This window comes from Oryzias latipes, chromosome 16 (genome assembly GCF_053564925.1).
Source record: "Oryzias latipes strain Hd-rR chromosome 16, Olatipes_Hd-rR_3.1".
NCBI lineage: Eukaryota > Metazoa > Chordata > Actinopteri > Beloniformes > Adrianichthyidae > Oryzias > Oryzias latipes.
The window spans coordinates 4,368,383-4,389,007 of NC_136252.1; the positions used below are offsets into that span (position 1 = coordinate 4,368,383).

The following is a 20,625-nucleotide window of genomic DNA, read 5'->3' on the forward strand; positions in this document are numbered from 1 at the left end:
TGTCTTTATGTCAAATACTGACACTAACTAAACAACAGAAAAGACACGTTAAAAATGCATTTATATGGAAAATAAAGACGTCATAAAAATGTCTACAATAGTTCACAATTAATGACATTATTAGCATGAACTATATTAGCATATATATATATATATATATGAAACATCACTGCTCTAGAGGAGATCTGCATGGAGGAAAGGGCCAATAACAGCACTTCCAAAAGCCTTTGAAGTCTGTTATTGTCAACAAAGGCTATTTAACAAGGTATTGATTTGAACTCTTGTCTTACAAATATATTCTTTAAAAATTAGACAATGTGATTATCTGGATTTTTTTTTTCTTATTTTGTCTCTCATAGTTGTGGTTTACCTATTATAAAAGTTACAGGCCTCTCTCATCTTTTTAATTAAGAAAACTTGCACCATTGGTGGCTGACTGAATACTTTTTTGCCCCATTGTATATGGAGAATGCTACACTGCTCTCAGAGCTGATATAAGACCAGAAAAGGCATTCTTCTACTCTGTTGAACGGTTTGTACTGTTTGATGGGCAGAGATATAGATTTGCTTTTGGCTGAACATATTTTTAGTGCAAGCATACCCATGTTTCTGATCTTGTACAGCAAGTGTTGGAAATCCATTCAAAACACCGTCTTTATCCTGTAAGAAACAGTCAGGGAACAGTTTTCTGTTTTTGTTTTTTTTTTACTTGAATTTGCTGCAGATCTGCAGCACATGCACACATAATAAGAGTCGGCTTCTGTTTCACAGCTCCTACCTCACTACTTCCAGCCAGGTTGGAAAGAGTGGGATCATAATCGAGCGAACTGAGGGAAGAATTGAGGGAAGTTGAAGTCCCGTTGCTTTTGGGAACATGCTCCTCCGCCAAACCTAGTGGCTAATGTTGACACAAAGAGCAAAACATTTGTGTGTCTGCCACGAGGACACTATGTCTGAGTCTGTATGGATGCTGGAGTTTCTCAACATTGGTTAAAAACAAAAACAAAAAAACAGAACAGAAAAAAATCAATCATTAAGATTTATATGTTGGGAATACCCCCCACCTGTCTGTTTTTCTATTTATTTCAAACCTCCTGATGGCGATGGGTGACAGAGGTCAGCGCATCACTGCCCTCGTGTGGTCAGCTGCTGCTTTTCTAGTCAGATGTTTTCATTCATGAACTACCAGCACCTCACGTGACAATAAACTTATGCACTTTATTCAAGACCAAAGCTGCAATAAAATCAAATCTGAAAGAGCAAATGTGCTAGTGCAGGAGTTATTTATTTTGACACAATAGAACTACTGAGCAATAAAGTTATATTTGGGTGAACCTAAAACTTTATGGAATGTCTCTAAAAACTCACAACTCCCAGGATGCTTTTCTTTGTTCTCCCAAATGAAATGAGTCCAAATGAAGCATCTTACCATTCCGGTGCTCTTCACCTGAACTCTAGGTGCTCTGGTGGTGGCCACATTATGAATGTGTGCTAAGCTAAAGTCAAGAAACATACATAACCAAATAATACTTTCACTTTTATTTTTAAATCATTTCAAAAGTAAATTATTTAGGAATTACTATCATTACTGAGACTGAGAACAGTCTGGGTTAAAGCCCTAACTACAAAGGTGATTTCTGCAAACAAATAGTTTTTTTGGTCTTAATTTTTATTTGTTACAACATTTTTAGCTTTAATAAAAAAAGAAAAATAGATAATAGCTACTTGCTTAATAGGAAAGTCAGCCAGCTGTGTTGCTCGTAATAGCCATTGATAAAAAAAATTAATTTGGAGTTTTACTAATTGCTCTTCATACTTTTTATTTTATCTTTTTAGTGTAGATGCTGGCGCACACAGGGGACTGTTCTTTTGTCCAAAAATGAGAAGGTTGTGACTTCATTTTAAAAGCTACGTCAAACAAGCGTGAAAGCAATCCACGGGCCAATCATTCGATCTTGACATGAATTCTGATGCATGAGTGACAAGAGTGTCTCTTCTGAGCACATTTATTTACAGCATAGTGTTACGTTCATATACAACAGAATCCTTGTCAAATCAGTTGAGTATAACATTTCAGCCAAAAAGAAAACCAAACAGATGTTGCTAAAGTTGAATGAATTTCATTTCACATCAAGTGTCCCTCCATATTAATGCAAAATAAGAAAACATGCAGAAAGTCAACTTATCAATAACAAAAACACGATGCAAACAGTTTATAGGTGTACAGGTATGAAAAACAAAAACGAACAGCTGTAAAAGGAAATTTGGAGAAAAAAACAATGGAGAAAATGGGGCTGGTGTAATATATATATATATATATATATATATATATATATATATATATTGCAAGACTGATACATTTTTGTCAATGCGTAGAAATCAAATATTGTATAAATATTAAAAAAGATTATTCAAGTAATGAATAATAATGACAGAAGCAACTGAAAGGAAGGTGGTCATCCCAAGATGATGTTGAATTGGCCTCAGCTTTTCTCAGTGATGCACAATGAAAGGACAGACTCAAATGCCGATCTAGAAACAAATGAAAATAACTATGAAACAAAGCAACAACAAACAATGCAGTGCAGAGGGGGAAAAACAGGAAAATTAAATACATGTGTAGAGCTCATCTTGATCAAACCAATGGGTTTTTAACTTGTACACAGAAATAATGTCTTTTGAGACAGGTGTGCAATGTACCTGTTTGCCTGCACAAGGAAGACTTGGACTTAAACATCCATCCATGGAGGAGGGAAGATGTGCTCCGGCAAGCTGAGTATCTGAGTTTGCATGTTGGTGTGTCCGAGGCACCTATAAAAATCAAACCAAGAAAGACGATCACAGCACATTGGAATTATGAATTGCTTGTTGGGAGACACAGCATGTGACCAGGCAAAACAGCAAGATGAGGGAGGTTACGGTAAACTCAGAGGTGAAACGGAAATAAAAGATAATAGAAGACGGCAAACATAAAAATGATAAATGAAGATTTTAACTTACAATAATGAAATTAACAGCAGGCAGCAGGTCTGTGGTGGGAGCAGGATGGAGTCTGACATCATCTTGGGATTTAGCAAGGGAGACTTGATTGACAGGTAATGTGACCAATCCAATATATTGAGTGCAAAACATTTAGCTTCTCCACTCAATAAAAATAATCATGATTAATGAGATATGAAACTTATAATATAAAAACATTTCACTTTGGCACTTCCTTTGACCGTTGCATTCTGTCACTGTTTCACTTTGTGGTAACTTACATAGTTAATGCATGCTAGAATTTACTGGGATCAAAGTAATGTTACCAAAGTAATGTTAAAAAAAAAAAAACTTTTTTCTTTAGAAAACATTCAGACATTTTGGAGGCATCTGAATATTTCATTTATAGACATTTAATATGTCATCACTGATGCATTCTAAAGGTTATAAAACAAAACAAACTTAATTCAACAACATAAAGTATCTATTAGTTTTTAAAAGCACTTTGTATTAAAAAAAATTTCACTTAAAAACTGCAAGAAATCGTGCTTTCTCTGGTAATTTGTACAAGAGAAAAATTATTTTTGATATATCCCACAAAATCTTTCTATGTCTATGTAAAATGCAAAAGTTATCAAAAAAGCAGAAAGTTGAAAAAAAAAAACGTGGCCTACATAATTCTTGTCATAAGGACATGCAAATAGTAATAAATAAATATTTTCTTTGTTATTTGAATATTTCTCTGTTACAAATGCAATTTCAAAGTGCACAGGAACTGTTGATTCTCAGTTGCAACACATCAAGAAGATTAGGAAATCAGAATCTGCGGGTGTAGCTGGATGAGGATGTGAATGTGGAGGAGGCCAAATTCATGCTAAAGCCTGAACCAGCGTCAAAGCTTCCTCTTCTGGACCCCGTTCTGGATCCAGTCCTTGAGCCACTTCGAGAACCATAAGCAGATCCAGAGCCACTAGCATTGTAGGGACTGTAAAGGCCTTTGGTAGACTGTGAAGAGGCTTCCAGGAGCCTAAGGCCAGTCCCTTCCTCAACCATGCTTTTGTCCATGGCATCTTTGAATGAGATTTTCAGTTTGGTCTTTGGACATGTAAGATATTTTGAATATGCACTGACATCTCTTAGTTTCTGGGCAGTACGGGCATCGATGGTTCCCTTTCTGATAGACTCATCTAAGGGCACCCTGCCCTCGAGCTCAGGCTCAATAAGTCCACCTGTCAAATACTGAATCTCAAGGAAACGCTGACCAGCTTCGTAATACAGCCAGCCCTTCTTTAGGGCCTGGGAAGCAGACATCTTTACTTTAGTTCTTGGGTCTTCAAATCCAATAAAAGCCTTCTGAGCAAGGTTAAGGCGATCAACCATAACTTTATCCACCAAGCCTTTTTCTGTGGCTTCAGAAACCGAGAATCTTTCTCCACTATTGGGGTCAATAATACCTCCTGTACAGGCTTGAGCCTCTAACAATCGTTGGCCAGTGATGTTATCAACAAGGTTTCTGTGCATTGCCTCTGTGACAGAAACTTTCTCTAGTGTGTCTATATCCAATATTCCTGCTATGGGAACTGTCACCTCGGTCGGGTCATTCCAAATGACTGCAGGTGGTTTCAAAGAGGGTATGGGGCTCATGGCAGAGGAGTAGGAGGAACCTGTGGTTGAGCCAAATGAGGAAGAGCGTGAACGGAAACCACCCATGCTTCCAGAAAGCATGTCAGCAAACTCTGTGATGGACAGGTTTCCAGCTCTGTAAGTATTAAGGGCATGCTGGTCAATGAGTCCACGTGAAAGAGCGTCATCCACATCATATTGTCTGCCTGACTTTCTGTCAATAATTAGGGACTTAACAGAGCCATCAGAAGAGGTCATTGTGATTTCTTCCCATTCACATTCCTGCTCAGAAAGTTCCAGATAGGTTTGGTGGTCAATTAGCCCATTTCTGTAGGCCTCATAGACAGTCATTTCTTTGCCTGTCTCTGGATCTACAATGACAACTCTGCGTTTGCGAACTGAAGATTTTGAGGAGGTTTTCCTTTCCCGACTTTTTTGTTTTAGTAAAAGGAGCACCAGGCCAGTATCAGCATCACTGATACACCTCTCCATCAGCTGAAGGTAGGTCAGATTTTCTTCAGTGTTGGGATCAAAGAACCCTTTGGTGTCATCAGATGGATCTGACAGGATTTCGTTCATTTCCTCATCAAAGAATCCACGATTGTAAGCCACCTCAACAGGAAGTCGATGACTTTCTTCAGGGTCAATGATTCCACCTGTGGCAATCTGGGCTTCAAGTAGACGGATACCATGATCTTTCAAGATAAGACCCTTTTTCATGGCCTGAAACAGGGAGATTGTTTTACCTGAATAAGGGTCTCTATATCCGGTCACTGCCCTTTCAGCAGAGAGAAGTTTGTCTTTAAACTCTGGTCCTACTATTCCCATCTTTACTGCTTCATTGACAGTCAGCTTAAGATTCTTGATTGGATCTATCACATATCCAGTAGCTGCCTGGGCCTCAAGAAGTTCAAAAGCAGTGCCTGGCCTAATCATGTTCCTCTTCATGGCCTGGTATATTGATAAACGTTCTTTTGTAGTCTCCAAAAATACACCAGCAATGCAACCCGTTCCCTGGAGATACCTTGAAAGTCTGTTGCTAACCTCTTCCACTGAAAGGAGGCCTTCATTTAAATCGACAACAGTCTGTTGGTCAATGATTTGTGAGCGAATCAACTCCTCCATTGTGATCTGTTTTCTTAAACCTTTAAATGTCAGTCTCTTGTCTCCTAAAGAGAGTAAGCGCAATCCACCGTCTAGTTTGCATCTCTTGAGCAATTCTGCATAGGACAATTTTTCATCTGTGACAGGATCAACAAATCCTTTAATGTCATCAGTCAACTTCTCATTCGTCTCCTTATTGATATAACCTCTTTGTAAGGCAATGTCTGCAGGTAAGTGGAACTGGAATTCTGGATCAATTATTCCACCGGTAGCGTTTTGTGCCTCCAGCATTTTCATGGCATAGTCTTCAGGAACAAGATCCTTCTTCATTGCTTGGAAGAGTGAGATGACCTTGCCACTATATGGATCTTTGTAACCTGTGACAGCTCTTTCAGCTGAAAGAAGTTTGTCATGAATCTCAGGTCCAACGACACCTTTGCGAACAGCTTCATCCACAGTCAGCGTCTCATTTTTAATTGGGTCAATAATAAATCCTGTTGCTGCTTGTGCTTCAAGGAGGCTAAGACCTATTTCTGGTTTGAGGAAACCTCTTTTCATTGCCTGGTATATGCTTATCCTTGAACTCAAGTCTGTTGTGACTCCAGCAACACATCCTGTCCCATAAAGATACTGTTTTACACTGGTCATCTCCATGATGTCAAGGATGTTCCTCTTTCCCTGTTTAAGGAGGTTGTATGTCTCCAGGTCGATAATGCGTGCGTTGTAGAGCTCTTCGATCGTTATCCTTCGTCTTATAAACTGATATGACTGTGGGTTGTCATTTCGGGTGATCTCCCTTTGTTCCATTATCTCAATAATAATGATGATCATTCGCTCTTTAGTGATTTTACCTGAGCGGTATTCATCCATGAGTCTTTGCCTCTCCTGCTCTGGGAGTAAATTTGAGTTCACAACATCCCAGAGATTCATTGGTTTGTCAGAAAGGCCTTCAATTGGAATGTCAATTTGAGTATTGGCCAGATCACTTTGTGTTTGTTCTTCTGTATAGAGGTATGTCTTCTCTACGACAGTTGGAGATTGGGGCTTGGAAAGTGGAAGTATGTACAGACCTGTATCTTTGTCTTTCTGGCACTTGTCTTTGAGCTGCTTGTAGGTTACATTTTCATCAGTTTCTGGATCTGAGAAAGCCTTGTTTTCTTCTGACGGCTCAGATAAGGTCTTAGCGGTTTCTCTGCTGAAAAGGTTTTTCTGACATGCAACATCAATGGGTACACGATGACTGTTTACCGGGTCAATAATTCCTCCACAGACCATCTGCGCTTCTAGGAGGGGAATGGCATGTTGTCTAAGAATGAGATCTTTTTGCATTGCTTCAAAGAGGGAGATTTTCTGTCCTGTAAATGGATCCTTGTAACCAGTGACAGCTTTTTCTGCAGAGAGAAGTTTTTCATGCAGCTCAGGACCAACAAGGCCAGCTTTTACTGCCTCATCTACTGTTAGACATAGATTTTTCACTGGATCTACAATAAACCCAGTTGCAGCTTGGGCCTCAAGCAATGAAATGCCTGTGTTGTGTCTGATGAGCTTTTTCTTCATTGCTTGATAAATGCTAGTTTTTTCTTTAGTTGGTTCAAGGTAAATACCAGCAATGCACTCTGTTCCCTGAAGGTAACTGCTGACTTTGGGATTCTCACTGACCTGTTTAGGTGTTGTTTTGCCTTGTTGAAGGCGATCAAATGTTGGTTTATCTATGATTTTGGAATCATAAAGAGAGTCTGCTGGTACAAGAGCTCTAAGTCCCTTAAAACTGGACTCCTCCCGTTTCTTGGCCTCTTTCTCATTCACAACTGTGATAATAATTTTGATGATCTTTTCAATTGTAAGCTTTCCAGACCGAAACTGTCTTAGCAGGTCAAGCCTTTGCTCCTCAGTGAAATATTCTGAGTTTATAATTTCCCAGAGGGTCATTTTTCTGCCCTTAAATGGTCCAGACTCAAGTTCCACAGTTGCCTGAGTCATTGCCTCTTTTGTTTGCGCTTCAGTGTATGTTGCTTCCTCTTTGTTATTGATTGCTTCATCTGACAAAGGAAGAAGTTGTAGACCACTTTTCTTGTCGGTAAGACATCTCTGGAAGAGCTGTGCGTACGTGACTTTCTCTTTTGTGTTTGGGTCAAAGAAACATTTGGTGTCATCAGTTGGGCTGCCAAGTGAATGTTTCATTTCATCATCAAAATAATTTCTTTTGCAAGCCACATCATGAGGAATACGATGGCTCTTCTCTGGGTCAATTATACCACCAGTGGTCATTTGAGCATCAAGCAGTCTTATTCCTTGTTCTTTAGGAATGAGATCTTTTCTCATTGCTTGGAAAAGAGATACAGCTTTTCCAGTGTAGGGATCTTTGTAACCTGTAACAGCTCTCTCTGCTGACAGGAGCTTTTCATGTAATTCAGGACCAACAACAGCTGCTTTGACAGCCTCATCAACTGTGTACTTCTTGTTTTGAACAGGGTCGACCATATAGCCTGTTCCTGCTTGTGCTTCAAGCATTTTCAGGGCAAGCTCAGGTCTCATCATTTGCTTCTTCATAGCTTGATAGAAGGACATTATTTCCTTGGATGAGTCGATGATTACTCCTGCAATGCAGTTTGTACCCTTCAGTGCTTTACTCACTGGGCCCATTTCAGACACTTCTTTGACGGTTATATTTCCCTTATTCAATTTGTTGTATAGATCTTTATCAATGATTGCAGATTCTAGAAGCTCGCTGGCAGGAACAGGTCCTCGAAGGCCATCAAAGGTGATTTCATTCTTTTTCTCTTTCTCTTCAGTCACAGTTATCACAATTTTGATGATCTTTTCAATTGTGATTTTGCCAGTCCTGTACTGACGGAGGAGGTCCTTTTTCTGATCTTCAGTAAAGTACTCAGAGTTTATTATCTCCCAAATTGTCACAGTTTTTCCTTTGAATCTCCCAAATGGTACAGAGACTGTAGTTTTACTGAAAACATCTTTGGTCTCTTCTTCTGTGTATATACTGGAGCACTGAGCAGCTTTGTCTGTGATTGGCAGTAGTAACAGACTGGTCTGGGGGTCTGTGGTGCATCTTGCAATTAGTTCAGAATAAGTCAAGGGCTCCTGAGTGCTAGGGTCAAAATATCCTTTTGTGTCATCTGAAGGACTCTCCATGATCTTATTTATCTCTGCATCATACTGTCCTTGTTTGCAGGCTGTTGCATTGGGTACGCGGTGACTGTTGATGGGGTCAATGATGCCACCAGTAGCAAGCTGGGCCTCAAGGATTCTAATGGCATGGTCATGTTCAATCAGCCCCTTTTTCATCGCTTCAAAAACGGAGATTTTTCCTCCGGTGTATGGATCCTTGTAGCCAATGACAGCCCTCTCAGCTGAGAGCATTTTGTTGTGTAGTTCAGGTCCAATCACGCCTTCCTTGACAGCCTCATTCACTGAGAGTTTCTGATTCTTAATGGGGTCTAAAATATAACCGGTGGCAGCCTGTGCCTCAAGAAGGATCAGGGCTGTGCCAGGTGTAATCTTCTTCTCTTTTGATGCTTGATAGATTGACATCTTTTGATTAGTGGGGGTCAAAATACCAGCAACAGCATACTTTCCCTTAAGAATTCTCTTCAGATGTTCTGTCTCAGCAAGCTCCTGTACAGTGGTTTTGCCATTTTTTAGCTTTTCAAAGTCTTTCTTGGGTAAAAGACCAACTTCATAAAGTCTACTTGCAGGCACTTTATCCCGGATGCCATCAAAAGATAATGGATCTTGTTTCTTGTCTAAACCATCTACCATGTCACCAGCGTTTTGACCATTGTAAACTGTCTTTGTTGTCTCAGCAACGATCACTTCTTTGTCTGGGACTTTCTGGGCTTCCTCAAGTTGGTGTAGCTTCTCACGCAATTTCTGATTCTCCTCAGCAAGGATCCTTTCCTGCTCTAGTCTCTTCCTCTCCAGCTCCTGCATTTCCTTTTGCCTGTTTAGCATTTCTTGCTCCGCCTCTTTTTGTTTACTAAGGGCTGCATTCATGTTAGCCTGGAGTTTCCTCTTCTCCTCCTCCATCAGCTGTTTCTGCCGTTCCTGCTCATCTTTGAGAGCCTTTGCCTTTCTGACTTCTTCTTCAAACTGGCTCTCCAGTCTCCTTTTCTCATCTTCAATTTGCTTCTCTTTCCGTAACAGCATCTCTTTTTCGGTCAGGAATGTCTGTTGAAGCATCGTCTTCTCATGCTCCATTTGTTTCTGCTGAGCATCAGCCATCTGACAGGAGAAGAAAAACAAATTAGTTAGCAGTTACTTGCAGAAGTGACAACAGTCATTCACTCTTTTTCATGTATTTTCTCGACAAAACTTTTAGGAAAAAGTAGCTGTACAATGCACTCTGCTATGCACATACACATGAACAAAAACCACTTCTGTATTTTGCATTTTTAATGGGGATTAATGATGACCAGGAAAATACTTAACCATGTCTTCTGGCAAAATGTAAGTCTGGTGTAAAAACAAACATGACTTTTTTAACAATGCAGACTGCATCTAAACTAGGAGTCACATTTAAATACATTAAAAAAAGGACAAAATTGGATTTCAAAATTGTTACTTATGTATTTCTTCGTGTGACGACTGTTAAGCAGAATATTAAGTTTGAAGAAAAAAACGACAATGCGGCGTCTCAACTCGCCTGAAATTAGTCTTCACTTTACATTCCTGGACTTTGAATCTTAAGTAAAATTGTTAATTATCCAAATATCAATGAATTGAGAGCTGAGCAACCAAACTGTTCCCTTGATCAGAATTTTATCAGTCTGATAAAATCTTATATTGCAAAAAAATGCTAGAATAGTCTTTGGCTTTTCTAGAACAGGGGTCTGCAACCTGAGGCCATGGAACCACATGAGGGTCTTTTATTCCTCCTTTCTGACTTTTTGGCTTTGAAGAAAAATGATAACAATATGACTCAATTTTTTTTGGATTTATGTTCAGATCTTTAAACTGACGTCATCTTTTATTGGTAAATTAACATTTTTTTAAACCACTCCTCCAAATTGCAGACGTCATAACTAAGCAAAATGATGGTTAAATGTATCATTTTTACAAGAATATGTTTAAAAACAAACTTTCATCTTCAGCTGCTCAACCGTGTCTAGTTGGTGTTTAGAGGCAAAGTCCTTAAAAGTTCATAACTGCAAAACATCTGCGGCTGCAGGAGGATCTTAGTTGATTTTTTTTTTCTCAATGTTAAGATGTGGGACTTTGCGGCCTGTGCTTGGTCCTGCTCCTAAGAAACTGGAACATATGGGTCTTTTGGTGTGAGAAGACCCATAGAAGAACCCTGCTGTAGACAATCTTTATTTGACTTAAGGTGGACATAAAGGCAGTGACGGCCTTGTAAAACCTGGGAACAATTAATGGCAAAAGCTTCATTAATATGGGTCATGTTAGGACATTCTAAAGTCCATCTTAGTATCACAAATACAGTCTAGGGCGAAGAGATATGACGATTGTGAACTTTCTTTTGCATTTGGATGGTCCTTTAACCTCAAACCTGATTGTTTCAGAAAAGGAAAAAGTAACAGTCCTTCAGCCCATCGTATGACTGCGCTGCAAGTCTTAGAGGTCTTGTGAAAATGTCGTGTTACATTGTAATAATGGAACGATACAGATAAAAAACACTGAGATTTACTTTAACCTGTTTGCTCGTTTGCCAGATAATCCTGTTTTTTATTGAGTTGGTCAATAAAAATGGAGGTCAGTTTAACCGATGGAAATTCTACAAACTATGATGGAACTTTGTGTAAACTGTAAGGCATTAGGTAGTCAGTGGGTATTTGTGCTTGTTCAGCAAACAAATGTATCGTTTAGAGTTTATAGGACCTTAAATACTTTATGGTACCACTTTAATGAAAAGGAACAAATATATTTATTATAATGTTTTATTTGCTACTGGGTCAGGATTATACTCAATTCACAGGGAATTTGGACGGGTAGAAACTTAAAGCGAATTGGTGCAGGTCTTTAAATAATAAAAAAAAAAAAGCATTCAGGGAGACGATGAGCATGAGCACAGTGCACTGTAAGAAAAGTAAAATATTTAAAATTAAAAATACAGATTCATGATTAGTAAAAATCAAAGAAAGAAATAGAGGAATGTTTAAGAGAAGTGTTAGTCCTTCGAGTTAACAATGACATGAGCTGCTCTGCTATGCCATTTTGGACACAATACCTCTTTGGACTTATTTTGAAGTTCCTCAGCCTCCTGTTTCAGTCTAGCCTTCTCACTCTCTAGGTCTGTGATAGCTTTGCGTAAATCATCGGCCTCTTTGGTGGAATTTAGTCTCTCGAATTCCAGTCTTTGAACCACAGTCAGTTTTTCTTTGGTGGCAATTTCCGTTTCATGAAGACGGGCAGCCACTGCATCTGCCTGTTTCTTGAATTTTTTGGCTTCGTCTTCGGCTTTTGCCTGGGCTTCGCTAAGCTGAGAAACCTGGAGCTTGAGTTTTTCTGCTTCGGTTGTGATTTCTAGTTGCCTCTTCCTCTCTGCTTGTAGTGAGCGGTGGTATTCCTCCGTTTCCTCCTCCAGGCGCTGCTGCATTTGCCGCTTATCCTCCAGAAGCTTTTGTGCTTGTTCCTGAGCCAGCTCTTTCTGTCTCTGGAGCATCTCTGCCTCAGCTCGGAGTCTGGATGCTTCCTGTATGGCTTGCATTTTCTCTTTGAGGATTTTGTCTGCAAGCGCTCGCTGCTGGTTGAGGTCCTCTTCGGCTATCTGCCTCAGGCGTGCCGCCTCTTGGGCCTCAACACTTAGTATGGCAGCTTCCTCTGCGAGTTTTTTCAAATTCTCTGCCTCACTAGCAAAACACCTCTGCGTGTTGTTTTTGTTATCCAAGATGAGACGCTGGTTTTCCTCCTCTATTCTCATTTTTAGTTTGACCAATTCCTCCATCTGGACCTTGACTTTAAAAAGCTCCTCCTCCACCTGGGTCTTCTGTTTGACGGCATCGTCCACCTCATCCTTCAGCCGGTGCAGCTCCCCGTCCAGGAGGGACTTCTGCTTGTCTGTTTCATCCAGCTGAAGCCTAACTTTGGTGAGCTCCTGCTCCACTTGGAACTTCTGTTTCAGGGTTTGTTCGGCTAACTTTTTGTGCTTTGCCATTTCGGTGTCAGCTTGCTGCTTCTGCTTGAGGGCTGCGGCTTCGGCCTGTGCTCGCCTGGCGGCTTCAAACTCGGCCTCCTTCCTCAGCCGCTCTGCGTCCTCCTGAGCCTTGGCTTGGTTTGCAGCTTCTTGCTCGGCAGCAGCTTTCTGCCGCTCTGCGTCCTCTGCTTGCTGACGAAGGAGAGCTGCCTCTCTTTCAGCCTTCTGCTTGGCGGCCTCTGCCTGGATGGCCAGCTTCTTGGCTTTGTCGTACTCTTCTTTCAGCTTCTTTTGCGTGATGCTATCCTCCTTCTGCTGAGCAAGGACGCTCTGTACCTGTACCTCAGCTGCATTGCACTTCAGAGCTGCCTGCTGGGCTGCAACGATCTGCCTCTCTGCTTCTTTGTCTGCCTCTTCTTTCTGTATTTTGGCTTCCTCTGCTCTTTTTTTCAGCCGTTCCAGCTCCTCTTGGGCGGCTTTGCGCTGTCTGGCGGCCTCCTCTTCTGCAGCAGCAATCTTCTTCACTTTTTCCTCAGCATCCCTCCTTCTCTTCTCCTCCTCGAGGGCAAGCTTCCTCAGCTTTTCAGCTTCCTCTTCTGCTCGGAGCTTGCTTTGTTGAGTTTCCTCCGCAATATTCTTCAGCTTGTTCAGCTCCAGCTCCAGATCAAGTTTTCCAGATGAGGCCTTTTCAAAGTTGAGCTTAAGTATTCGGATCTCCTCTTCAACAGCCCGTCTTTGCTTCAGCGTTTCGTCTACTAACGCCCTTTGCCTTTCCATTTCATCCTCAGAGGACTTTTTGAGTTGAACTATCCTTGCCTCAATGTCCTGTTTGTGCTGGTTAGCTTGGTCCTCCAGGGCTTTCCTCTGGTAAGCCTCGTCCTCTGCCTGCCGACGGAGTCTCTCGTTTTCTGCCTCCTTCTCTTTCAAGGCAATCTCGGCCTCGGTTTTTTGGCGAGTGGCTTCGCTGATGGCAGCAAGCTTTTCTTTGAGAATCCTCTCGGCCTCGGCTCTCTGACGAGCTGCTTCTTCCTCTGCAATTTGCCGCTGATGCTTGGCCTCCTCTGAGATGGCTCGAAGCTTGCTGGCCTCTTCGGCCAGGTCCCTCATTTTGGCAGCTTCAGCTTCCAGCAGCTGTTTGCTCTTCTCGGTGTTGCACATGGATTCTCTGTCTGCATTTGCCTTCATCTGGATAAGCAAATCCATTTCACTCCTGACTTTGGCCAGTTCATCTTCCAGCTGTTTTCTCTGTTGCTGGGCTGCAGCGACTTCATTCTTCAGACGGTAAAGTTCATCTTCGAGGAGACATCTCTGCTGCTCTGCGTTGTCAAATTCGGCCCGGAGACGGATGAGCTCCTGCTCCGCAGTGAGCTTCTGCTGGGATGTGCTCTCAGCGAGCTTCCGCTGCCTCTCCAGCTCCCTTTCAGCCATTTCCTTCTGCTTCAAGGCAGACTCCTCAGCTTTGGCTCTCTTCTTAGCTTCTCGCTCTGCTTCCTCCTTCTGTTTTTCGGCTTCTTCTTGAGCCAGGCTCTTTTTGTGTGCTTCTTCCTCCACTTGTAGTCTGAGGCGAAGAGCCTCGTTGGCTTTCTGCCTCCACTTCTCAAGCTCCTTCTCTGCCTCTTCTCTGGCGTTTTCTGCATCCTCCTGTTGTTTCTTGAGCTGAGCCGCTTGTTGTTGGAGCTGGAGGACTGCACCGTGCTCTTGCTTGAGTGATTCCTCCAACTTTGAGGTCTTTTCCACAAATGAGATGTGTCTGCTCTGTAACTCGGCAGCTGCACTCTTCTGGGCTGCTTCGTGAGCCACCATGATCTGTTTTTCTTTTTCCATCTCCGCCTGTTTGACTCTCCTCTCTGCCTCCTCGGCTTGTCTCTTGAGGTCCTCCAGGACTTCAAGAGCTTTCTGCTTTTGCTGAGCAGCTTCCTTCTCCGCCTCAGATTTCTGTTTCAGTTCCATCTCTGCGATGTGCTTCTTCTGAGACTCTTCGTGAACTTGTCTCCGGAGCTTCTCCGCTTCCTCCTGGGCGGCTTTCCGGAGTCTCTCAGCTTCTTCTGCTCTATCGCGAAGTTGCTGGAGCTCAGATTCGGCTGTGGACTTTTGTTTCAAAGTTGTCTCGAGTTGGATGCGGATGAGGTGGATTTCATCCTCGATTTTGGCCCGGCTCTTGAGAGCCTCGTCCACCTGCTGACCTTTGTCCTTGATCTGCTGTTCTGAGAGGTTCCTGAGTTCATGCAGCTCCAACTCAACGTTGCTCTTCTGCTTTTCTGCATCTACAGCAGCAACTTCCCTCCTGCTTACTTCCTCCTGCATTTTGAGCTGCAGCTCTTGAGCCTCTTTCTCAGCTTTAGCAATGGCCTTTGCGTGAGCTTCAGCTAACCGCTTTTGTTTTTCTAACTCAGCCTGCATGTCCGCCATCTTTTTTTGCTCTTCCGCTTTGAGTTTCTGTGCAGCTTTCTGCATTAGTGGAAGCAAATGGTAAAGAAAGGATTATAATCAAGCATGACAGGTTAAAGGTAATACTTTACATCAATTTGCTCACATCAGTGTGTGCATCAGCAGTTGTTACTTTGGTAATCAGGCCCAAAACACACTTGTTTAGGAGCAAATGAATGTAGTGTATGACCTCAGTAATGTTAATAATGTGATTAGCTCAAAGAAGAAATCAACAACTCGATGCAAATTAGATGCACATTCATCAAGGTGATGTTAAATTCATGATGCAATGAAAAAAAAAAAATCACAAGGCAATTTAGGAAAAGTGAAAATAAATCAGTGAATGTATGGAAACATAAACGTCACTTCACAACACAGCAAGAAAATCCTGACATGCATCTGTGGCTGCTCAGCTGACTTGCTAAAATGCTACGTAAAGAAGGAATCTTCTGCTTTGTTTTTGCCCACAGCTGTTAGCAGCAGTGAGACAAACATTCCTCCCCTCTCCTTTTAGACTTGATTGAAGGATCATTTCATGAATCCATCATAACATTTATAAAAACATTCTTTTATCTTTTTCTTTCTAAATGTAATTCTAAATGTATTCCATCCCATGCATCAGGGGTTCTTTGAATCACTGTTAGTGAAAAACACAAGACAGGACTGTGAGTTACAGTCTGTGTTGATCAGAAAAGCCGCAGGAGTCGACTGCGTTAAATAAGCTGAGCATTTGCAGCCTCAGTAAGGTTTTTAGAATAAGGAGGGAGGCTATAAAGTTTACAGAATATCTGCAAAAGTTCTGAAAATTAAAAATGCAAGAAGGGCCAAAATGCTGTTAGGAAGAAACGCAGATGTTAAGATGACACAAGACACTTTACAGCGAGTCATTTACCTTTTTAGCGCTCAGACAAGTTAAGCATTCATCATGGACAAGCACTGGCAAGCATTTAGAAGAAGCAAGGACACAAACATAGCATCAGGTTAGAAAAGAATGTGGATCCGTAAATCTGTGGTAAATTAGGAAAAAGGATGCGATGTTTACCCCGAACACAAATAAGAGGGAAAGAAATGAAAAGTGAAGTGAGTGAAAGAAAGAACCCCTCATTCTAAATGTTCAACACACACGGAACGGAAGGACGTCAATTCAAAACTCATCTTCTTTGATCCCTCACTTTCTTGAATGTGAGCACACTCCAAACACGTGCATCGCATCTTTTTGCAATCATCACATTCAGTTATATTTTGATATTCTCCCTTTAAAAGACTTCCTGAAGCTTCGTCTGGCTGCAGAGTCAGCTACAGCATGCCAGCATTTCATGCAAACCGTGTAAAGGAAGTGATCGTCAGCCGGACATTAGGTGTAATGTGTGCCTGTGTTTGCATGAGACAGGCAGAAAAAACCGTGGGCGTGTGCGTGCATGCATGTTTGTGATCGGATGGGGGTCTGTCTGCTGACTGCACGGTTTGCTTGGGTTAAGTTTGCGTTAGAATCTAGTTTGTTTGGGACCCTCAGGCAAATGTCACGCACCTCCTCTTCCTCCAGGCGGCGCTGCGTCTCAGTGATGAACTTGATGTACTGACTGGTGAGCGTCATCAGCTCACTGTATCGAGTCCTCAGAGTGACATACTGATGCAGAAAAAGGAAAGAAATCCCACAAATTGATCAGATTTAGCTTTACAGTCCACATTTACACAATACCAAACTTGATTTAAAATCCATGTTTTCCATCCAAATAACTACTGTAAACATTATTTTCTTTTAATAGCATCCATTTATTCTTTGCAGTAAAAAATGCAATAATTAAGCACAGAATAGAGATTTAGGAACAGACCATTTCCTCTAAATGAGGTCTTCACATTTCAGTGGATTAAGCTGAAGCCCAAACATTTCTGATGCCCTCTTAATTTCAGTACAACGTCTAACACTTCACTACTGATCTGCACTTGTTTACATTTCTCATTTCCCATTTATTTCCCATTATTCACTGATGTTACTGTTTTTCTCAGCGCATCCTGCAAAAACAGACCCACAGAAGGAAGTCAAAATGTCTTCCCCCAAACAAACAAATCTGGCAATGAGGGAAGAGAAATGTTCTTACCAAGAATCCTTCTGTTAAGAACACATTCTAGCCACTAAGACATGTTTTCCTAAACTAAGATTATTTTACTATTGGAAAACTTTCTTGATATTATTTTTGTGTTGCAAGACAGAAAACAAGACCGTTTTTCTTGAAACTACGGTCTTTTGACTTTCTTAAGATTCGGTATTCAGTAGTTTCAGAAACATCAGCGCTCAGGCTTTTCGGATAAATCTCAAATCTAAATTAATGGTTTAAAAAATATTTTGAACGCCAAGTTTTCAAAATGTTACTTCCATTCTTCCTTGCAAAAAAATTAACTTGCGTCTGATTTCACCTGCCTTTTAATTCTGAATATAAAGTTTTTTGTTTTTAGATCCCAACTGCTATTATTCATTTTTTCCGCCTTCAAAACGCTGGCGTTCATGCGTCGCTACACTTCTTTCTAGGACTGATTTCAGGCTCTACATAATAAACCCAGAATAAATGTTAAACCAGGTCGAACTGTGACAACTAGGACTCACATTTGGCATCCTTTTATTTCAAGAAACCATATGAAAATTGATCATGGGGAGAAATTGATAAATGCGGTTGGTGTCCGGCCATAATTATCAAGAATTTCATATTTTGGAATAGATCTGTGAAGGAAAAAGCCTGGGGGAAGATTCTTGAGATTTTCACTGCTTCAACGTTTTGCACCAAGCCTCTTCCCACTGTAGGTGGCGGGCAGCACTAGAATCGATAGCGACCGTCCAGTGTGAACGCCGTATGCTAAACGCGTGTTCAAACGCGTGTGTTTAGCTCATTCAAGAGAGCGCGTCACACGCACGCTGTGAACGTAGTATCGCAATGTTCAATTTTCACAACAACTATTGTGTGACTTTTTAGTATCACAAAGAATCTAATTCAGAGACTTGACCTGACTCTTGCTAAATCTATGTGGTGATGAGTGTTGTTTGTTTGATGCCCTCCAAAAACCCTGTTGGTAAAATATTATTGTCAATTTTTAATAATACTTGTGATAATTAATGGCATCACTGTCGCAAAAAAACAAACAATCCACAGTCTCCCCAGATCTTTGCATCTTTTTCAGCAGTACTCAGAGTTTTGTACATCTACCTCCTGAATGATGTTGTCAGAAGCAGAATCCAGTTTGGTTTTCTTCACTGGGGAGGCGAGGGGCTCCACCTGAGCTCTGTATGCAACCAGCTGCAGCTCATAGTCCTGTTAGCACAGAGGCAAACCGTCACACACAGCAATGCACACACAATGGATGCAAAGTTGTTGCTCAACACTCACCTTGATGGTGTCAATGTATGCTTTAGCATACTTTTCACACTCATCAATTTTATCTTTGTTCTGTTCAATCTCTTCTAGAAGTTTCTGTGTTGAGAAACGTGTTCACGTTAGACATCCACCAGTTCAAGGTGTTTTCTATAAAGAACCTTTCCAAATACCTTCTCCTGAGCGAGCTGATCTTTCAGAGCTTTGCTGTTGGTGATAGGCACAGCCTGGATCTTCTCCTGCCTCTGCTTGGCGTCATCGATCCAGCGGATCAGCCAGTCGTAGCTCTCGCGATAGTAACTCAACTGGCGGCCAAGCTGCTCCAGCTCTCGCTGGCGAAGGTCCATCTGGGTGAACACAGCCTTCCAGCGCTCCTGGAGACCGCTCATCAGCTGGCGGTAGTGGTCCAGCTCGGCGTCGTGCTCGCTGTGCACGCGGGACATCTTGTCACTCACAGCAGAGGCCTTCTTTACCTCCGCCTCCAAGGAGTCGAAGATCGGCTGATCACCTTCGGCCTCTGCGCGCATTTTCTGCAGAACGTCACCAAAATAGAAAATGATTGATCAACTGTGACAAATGTATTTGGAAGCAGAATGTTGTGTTTTTACCTTCAGTTTAGTTCTGTAGCTCTCCACTTCTTTATTGTCACCAGGCACAGTGTGAACCTCCCGCAGACGGTCCTCATACCGCTTCAGCACGCCCTCAGCGTCCTGCGTGTTACGAATGACAACCTCCACAGTCTTCAGCCTGCAGGATGAAATGTCTTTATTAAAAACAAACCAACTGCTTCACAAATGTATGCCTCTCGTGGTGTCTTACTTTTCCAGATAAACAGAGGAGAGCATGTAGGTCTGGTCCATCTTCTGCACAGTGAGGTCGAGCTCTGAACGCAGCAAAGGAGCTGAGGCTGGTTGCTGAGGTGAGTTCAAGACCTGATTTGATTTCACAGACACCTTGTCCAGGTCCTTCTTAAGGCCCTCAAGCTCGATCTGCACTCTCTGCAAGAACAAAGCAAGATCAAAGTCAGCAGCTTGAAACCAGATGTCTCAGAAACTAACAAATAAAATACAACAGATAAAACGTGTAGGAAAAGTTTCTGTAGCAGGAAAGAAGCTCAGCTTCTGGTTGATGCAGTTTACATTTTATTCCTTGTACAATGTATGAAATAATCCCCCCAAACTTGTATGTATTTAAACTCCAGGATGTAACAACAGTACCCTCTGATCCTTGGCCTTCTGGTCACATTCTTTCAGAGGCTCTTTCTCTAGGGGTTTGCGCATGCGAGACACGGTCTGCGCCTCGCAGTCCTTGATGCGCAGACGCAGCTCTTTGACTTCAGAGATGTAGTTTTTACACAGAGTCTCATCCTGCTGACCTGTGAAACACAATGCCATGATGCATTTTGCTTAATACTTTGGATAAAATCAGATCACTCTAAAAGGCAAAAAAAACATTGACAGTTTTACAACAACACAAGGAGCTAAATGCAGTCTAGTTAAATTGTTATAAAGTGAATTAAATAATTAGCAAAAGCTAATGGCAATTTGGTGCAGCACATTATTAGACAAGCCAACACAACTGCATGATCTTCAACACCAAACTCTTCTGTGTTTAAAGTTTGCAAATATCGTATTTTTGGGAGAATAAGTCGTGGATTTTTGCATAGTTTGGCCGGAAGTGGGACCTATACTCAGGAGCAACTTGTGATTATTTTAAAATAAATAGCAACAACCACCGGGGGGCGCTGTAGGTGTGTGTGTATATGTGTGTATATGCTACTGACAGCAACACAGAAGAAGAGGCACCGGTCAGTCTAACGCTTGGCGGAATTGCTCCAAAGTGACACAGAGGATGAAGAATTCAACATCTTTAGTGATTTAAAGAGATACAATGTTTAGCTGACTTAGCATTAGCATGTTCTTTATGCTTTGGTTACCTGAACAATTGCTCATATCAAGAATCTATGTGTTACGGTAGTGAAGCGTGCATACTTTCAGTATAATATTATCTGTCATTATGATT

The 20,625-nt window shown here is 41.6% G+C and overlaps 2 protein-coding genes across 48 annotated transcripts in view; both read right to left on the reverse strand.

The window, feature by feature from the left end:
- Nucleotides 1-3,606, reverse strand: part of macf1b (microtubule actin crosslinking factor 1b) — a 38,381-nt gene extending 34,775 nt beyond the window's left edge. The window contains exons 1-4 of the mRNA XM_078933247.1: nucleotides 3,001-3,606; nucleotides 2,701-2,811; nucleotides 779-898; nucleotides 602-660 (exon numbers count right to left, since the gene is read on the reverse strand). Of these exons, the coding sequence (XP_078789373.1) occupies nucleotides 602-660; nucleotides 779-898; nucleotides 2,701-2,811; nucleotides 3,001-3,132 (422 nt within the window). The 5' untranslated portion in view covers nucleotides 3,133-3,606. The remainder of the gene's footprint in view (nucleotides 1-601; nucleotides 661-778; nucleotides 899-2,700; nucleotides 2,812-3,000) is intronic.
- Nucleotides 3,607-3,689: 83 nt separating this feature from the next.
- The window catches only part of LOC144984513 (plectin-like), a 161,602-nt gene continuing 144,666 nt past the window's right edge, over nucleotides 3,690-20,625 (reverse strand). For 42 of the 47 annotated variants that reach the window (XM_078933206.1, XM_078933212.1, XM_078933210.1 and 39 more), the window contains 9 exons: nucleotides 19,821-19,978; nucleotides 19,423-19,601; nucleotides 19,212-19,350; nucleotides 18,777-19,133; nucleotides 18,619-18,702; nucleotides 18,439-18,543; nucleotides 16,770-16,868; nucleotides 11,909-15,262; nucleotides 3,690-9,945 (listed from right to left, as the gene is read on the reverse strand). In XM_078933206.1, the coding sequence (XP_078789332.1) occupies nucleotides 3,796-9,945; nucleotides 11,909-15,262; nucleotides 16,770-16,868; nucleotides 18,439-18,543; nucleotides 18,619-18,702; nucleotides 18,777-19,133; nucleotides 19,212-19,350; nucleotides 19,423-19,601; nucleotides 19,821-19,978 (10,625 nt within the window). In that variant the 3' untranslated portion in view covers nucleotides 3,690-3,795. The remainder of the gene's footprint in view (nucleotides 9,946-11,908; nucleotides 15,263-16,769; nucleotides 16,869-18,438; nucleotides 18,544-18,618; nucleotides 18,703-18,776; nucleotides 19,134-19,211; nucleotides 19,351-19,422; nucleotides 19,602-19,820; nucleotides 19,979-20,625) is intronic. The other 5 variants (XM_078933244.1, XM_078933243.1, XM_078933242.1 and 2 more) reach the window with 1 other exon arrangement.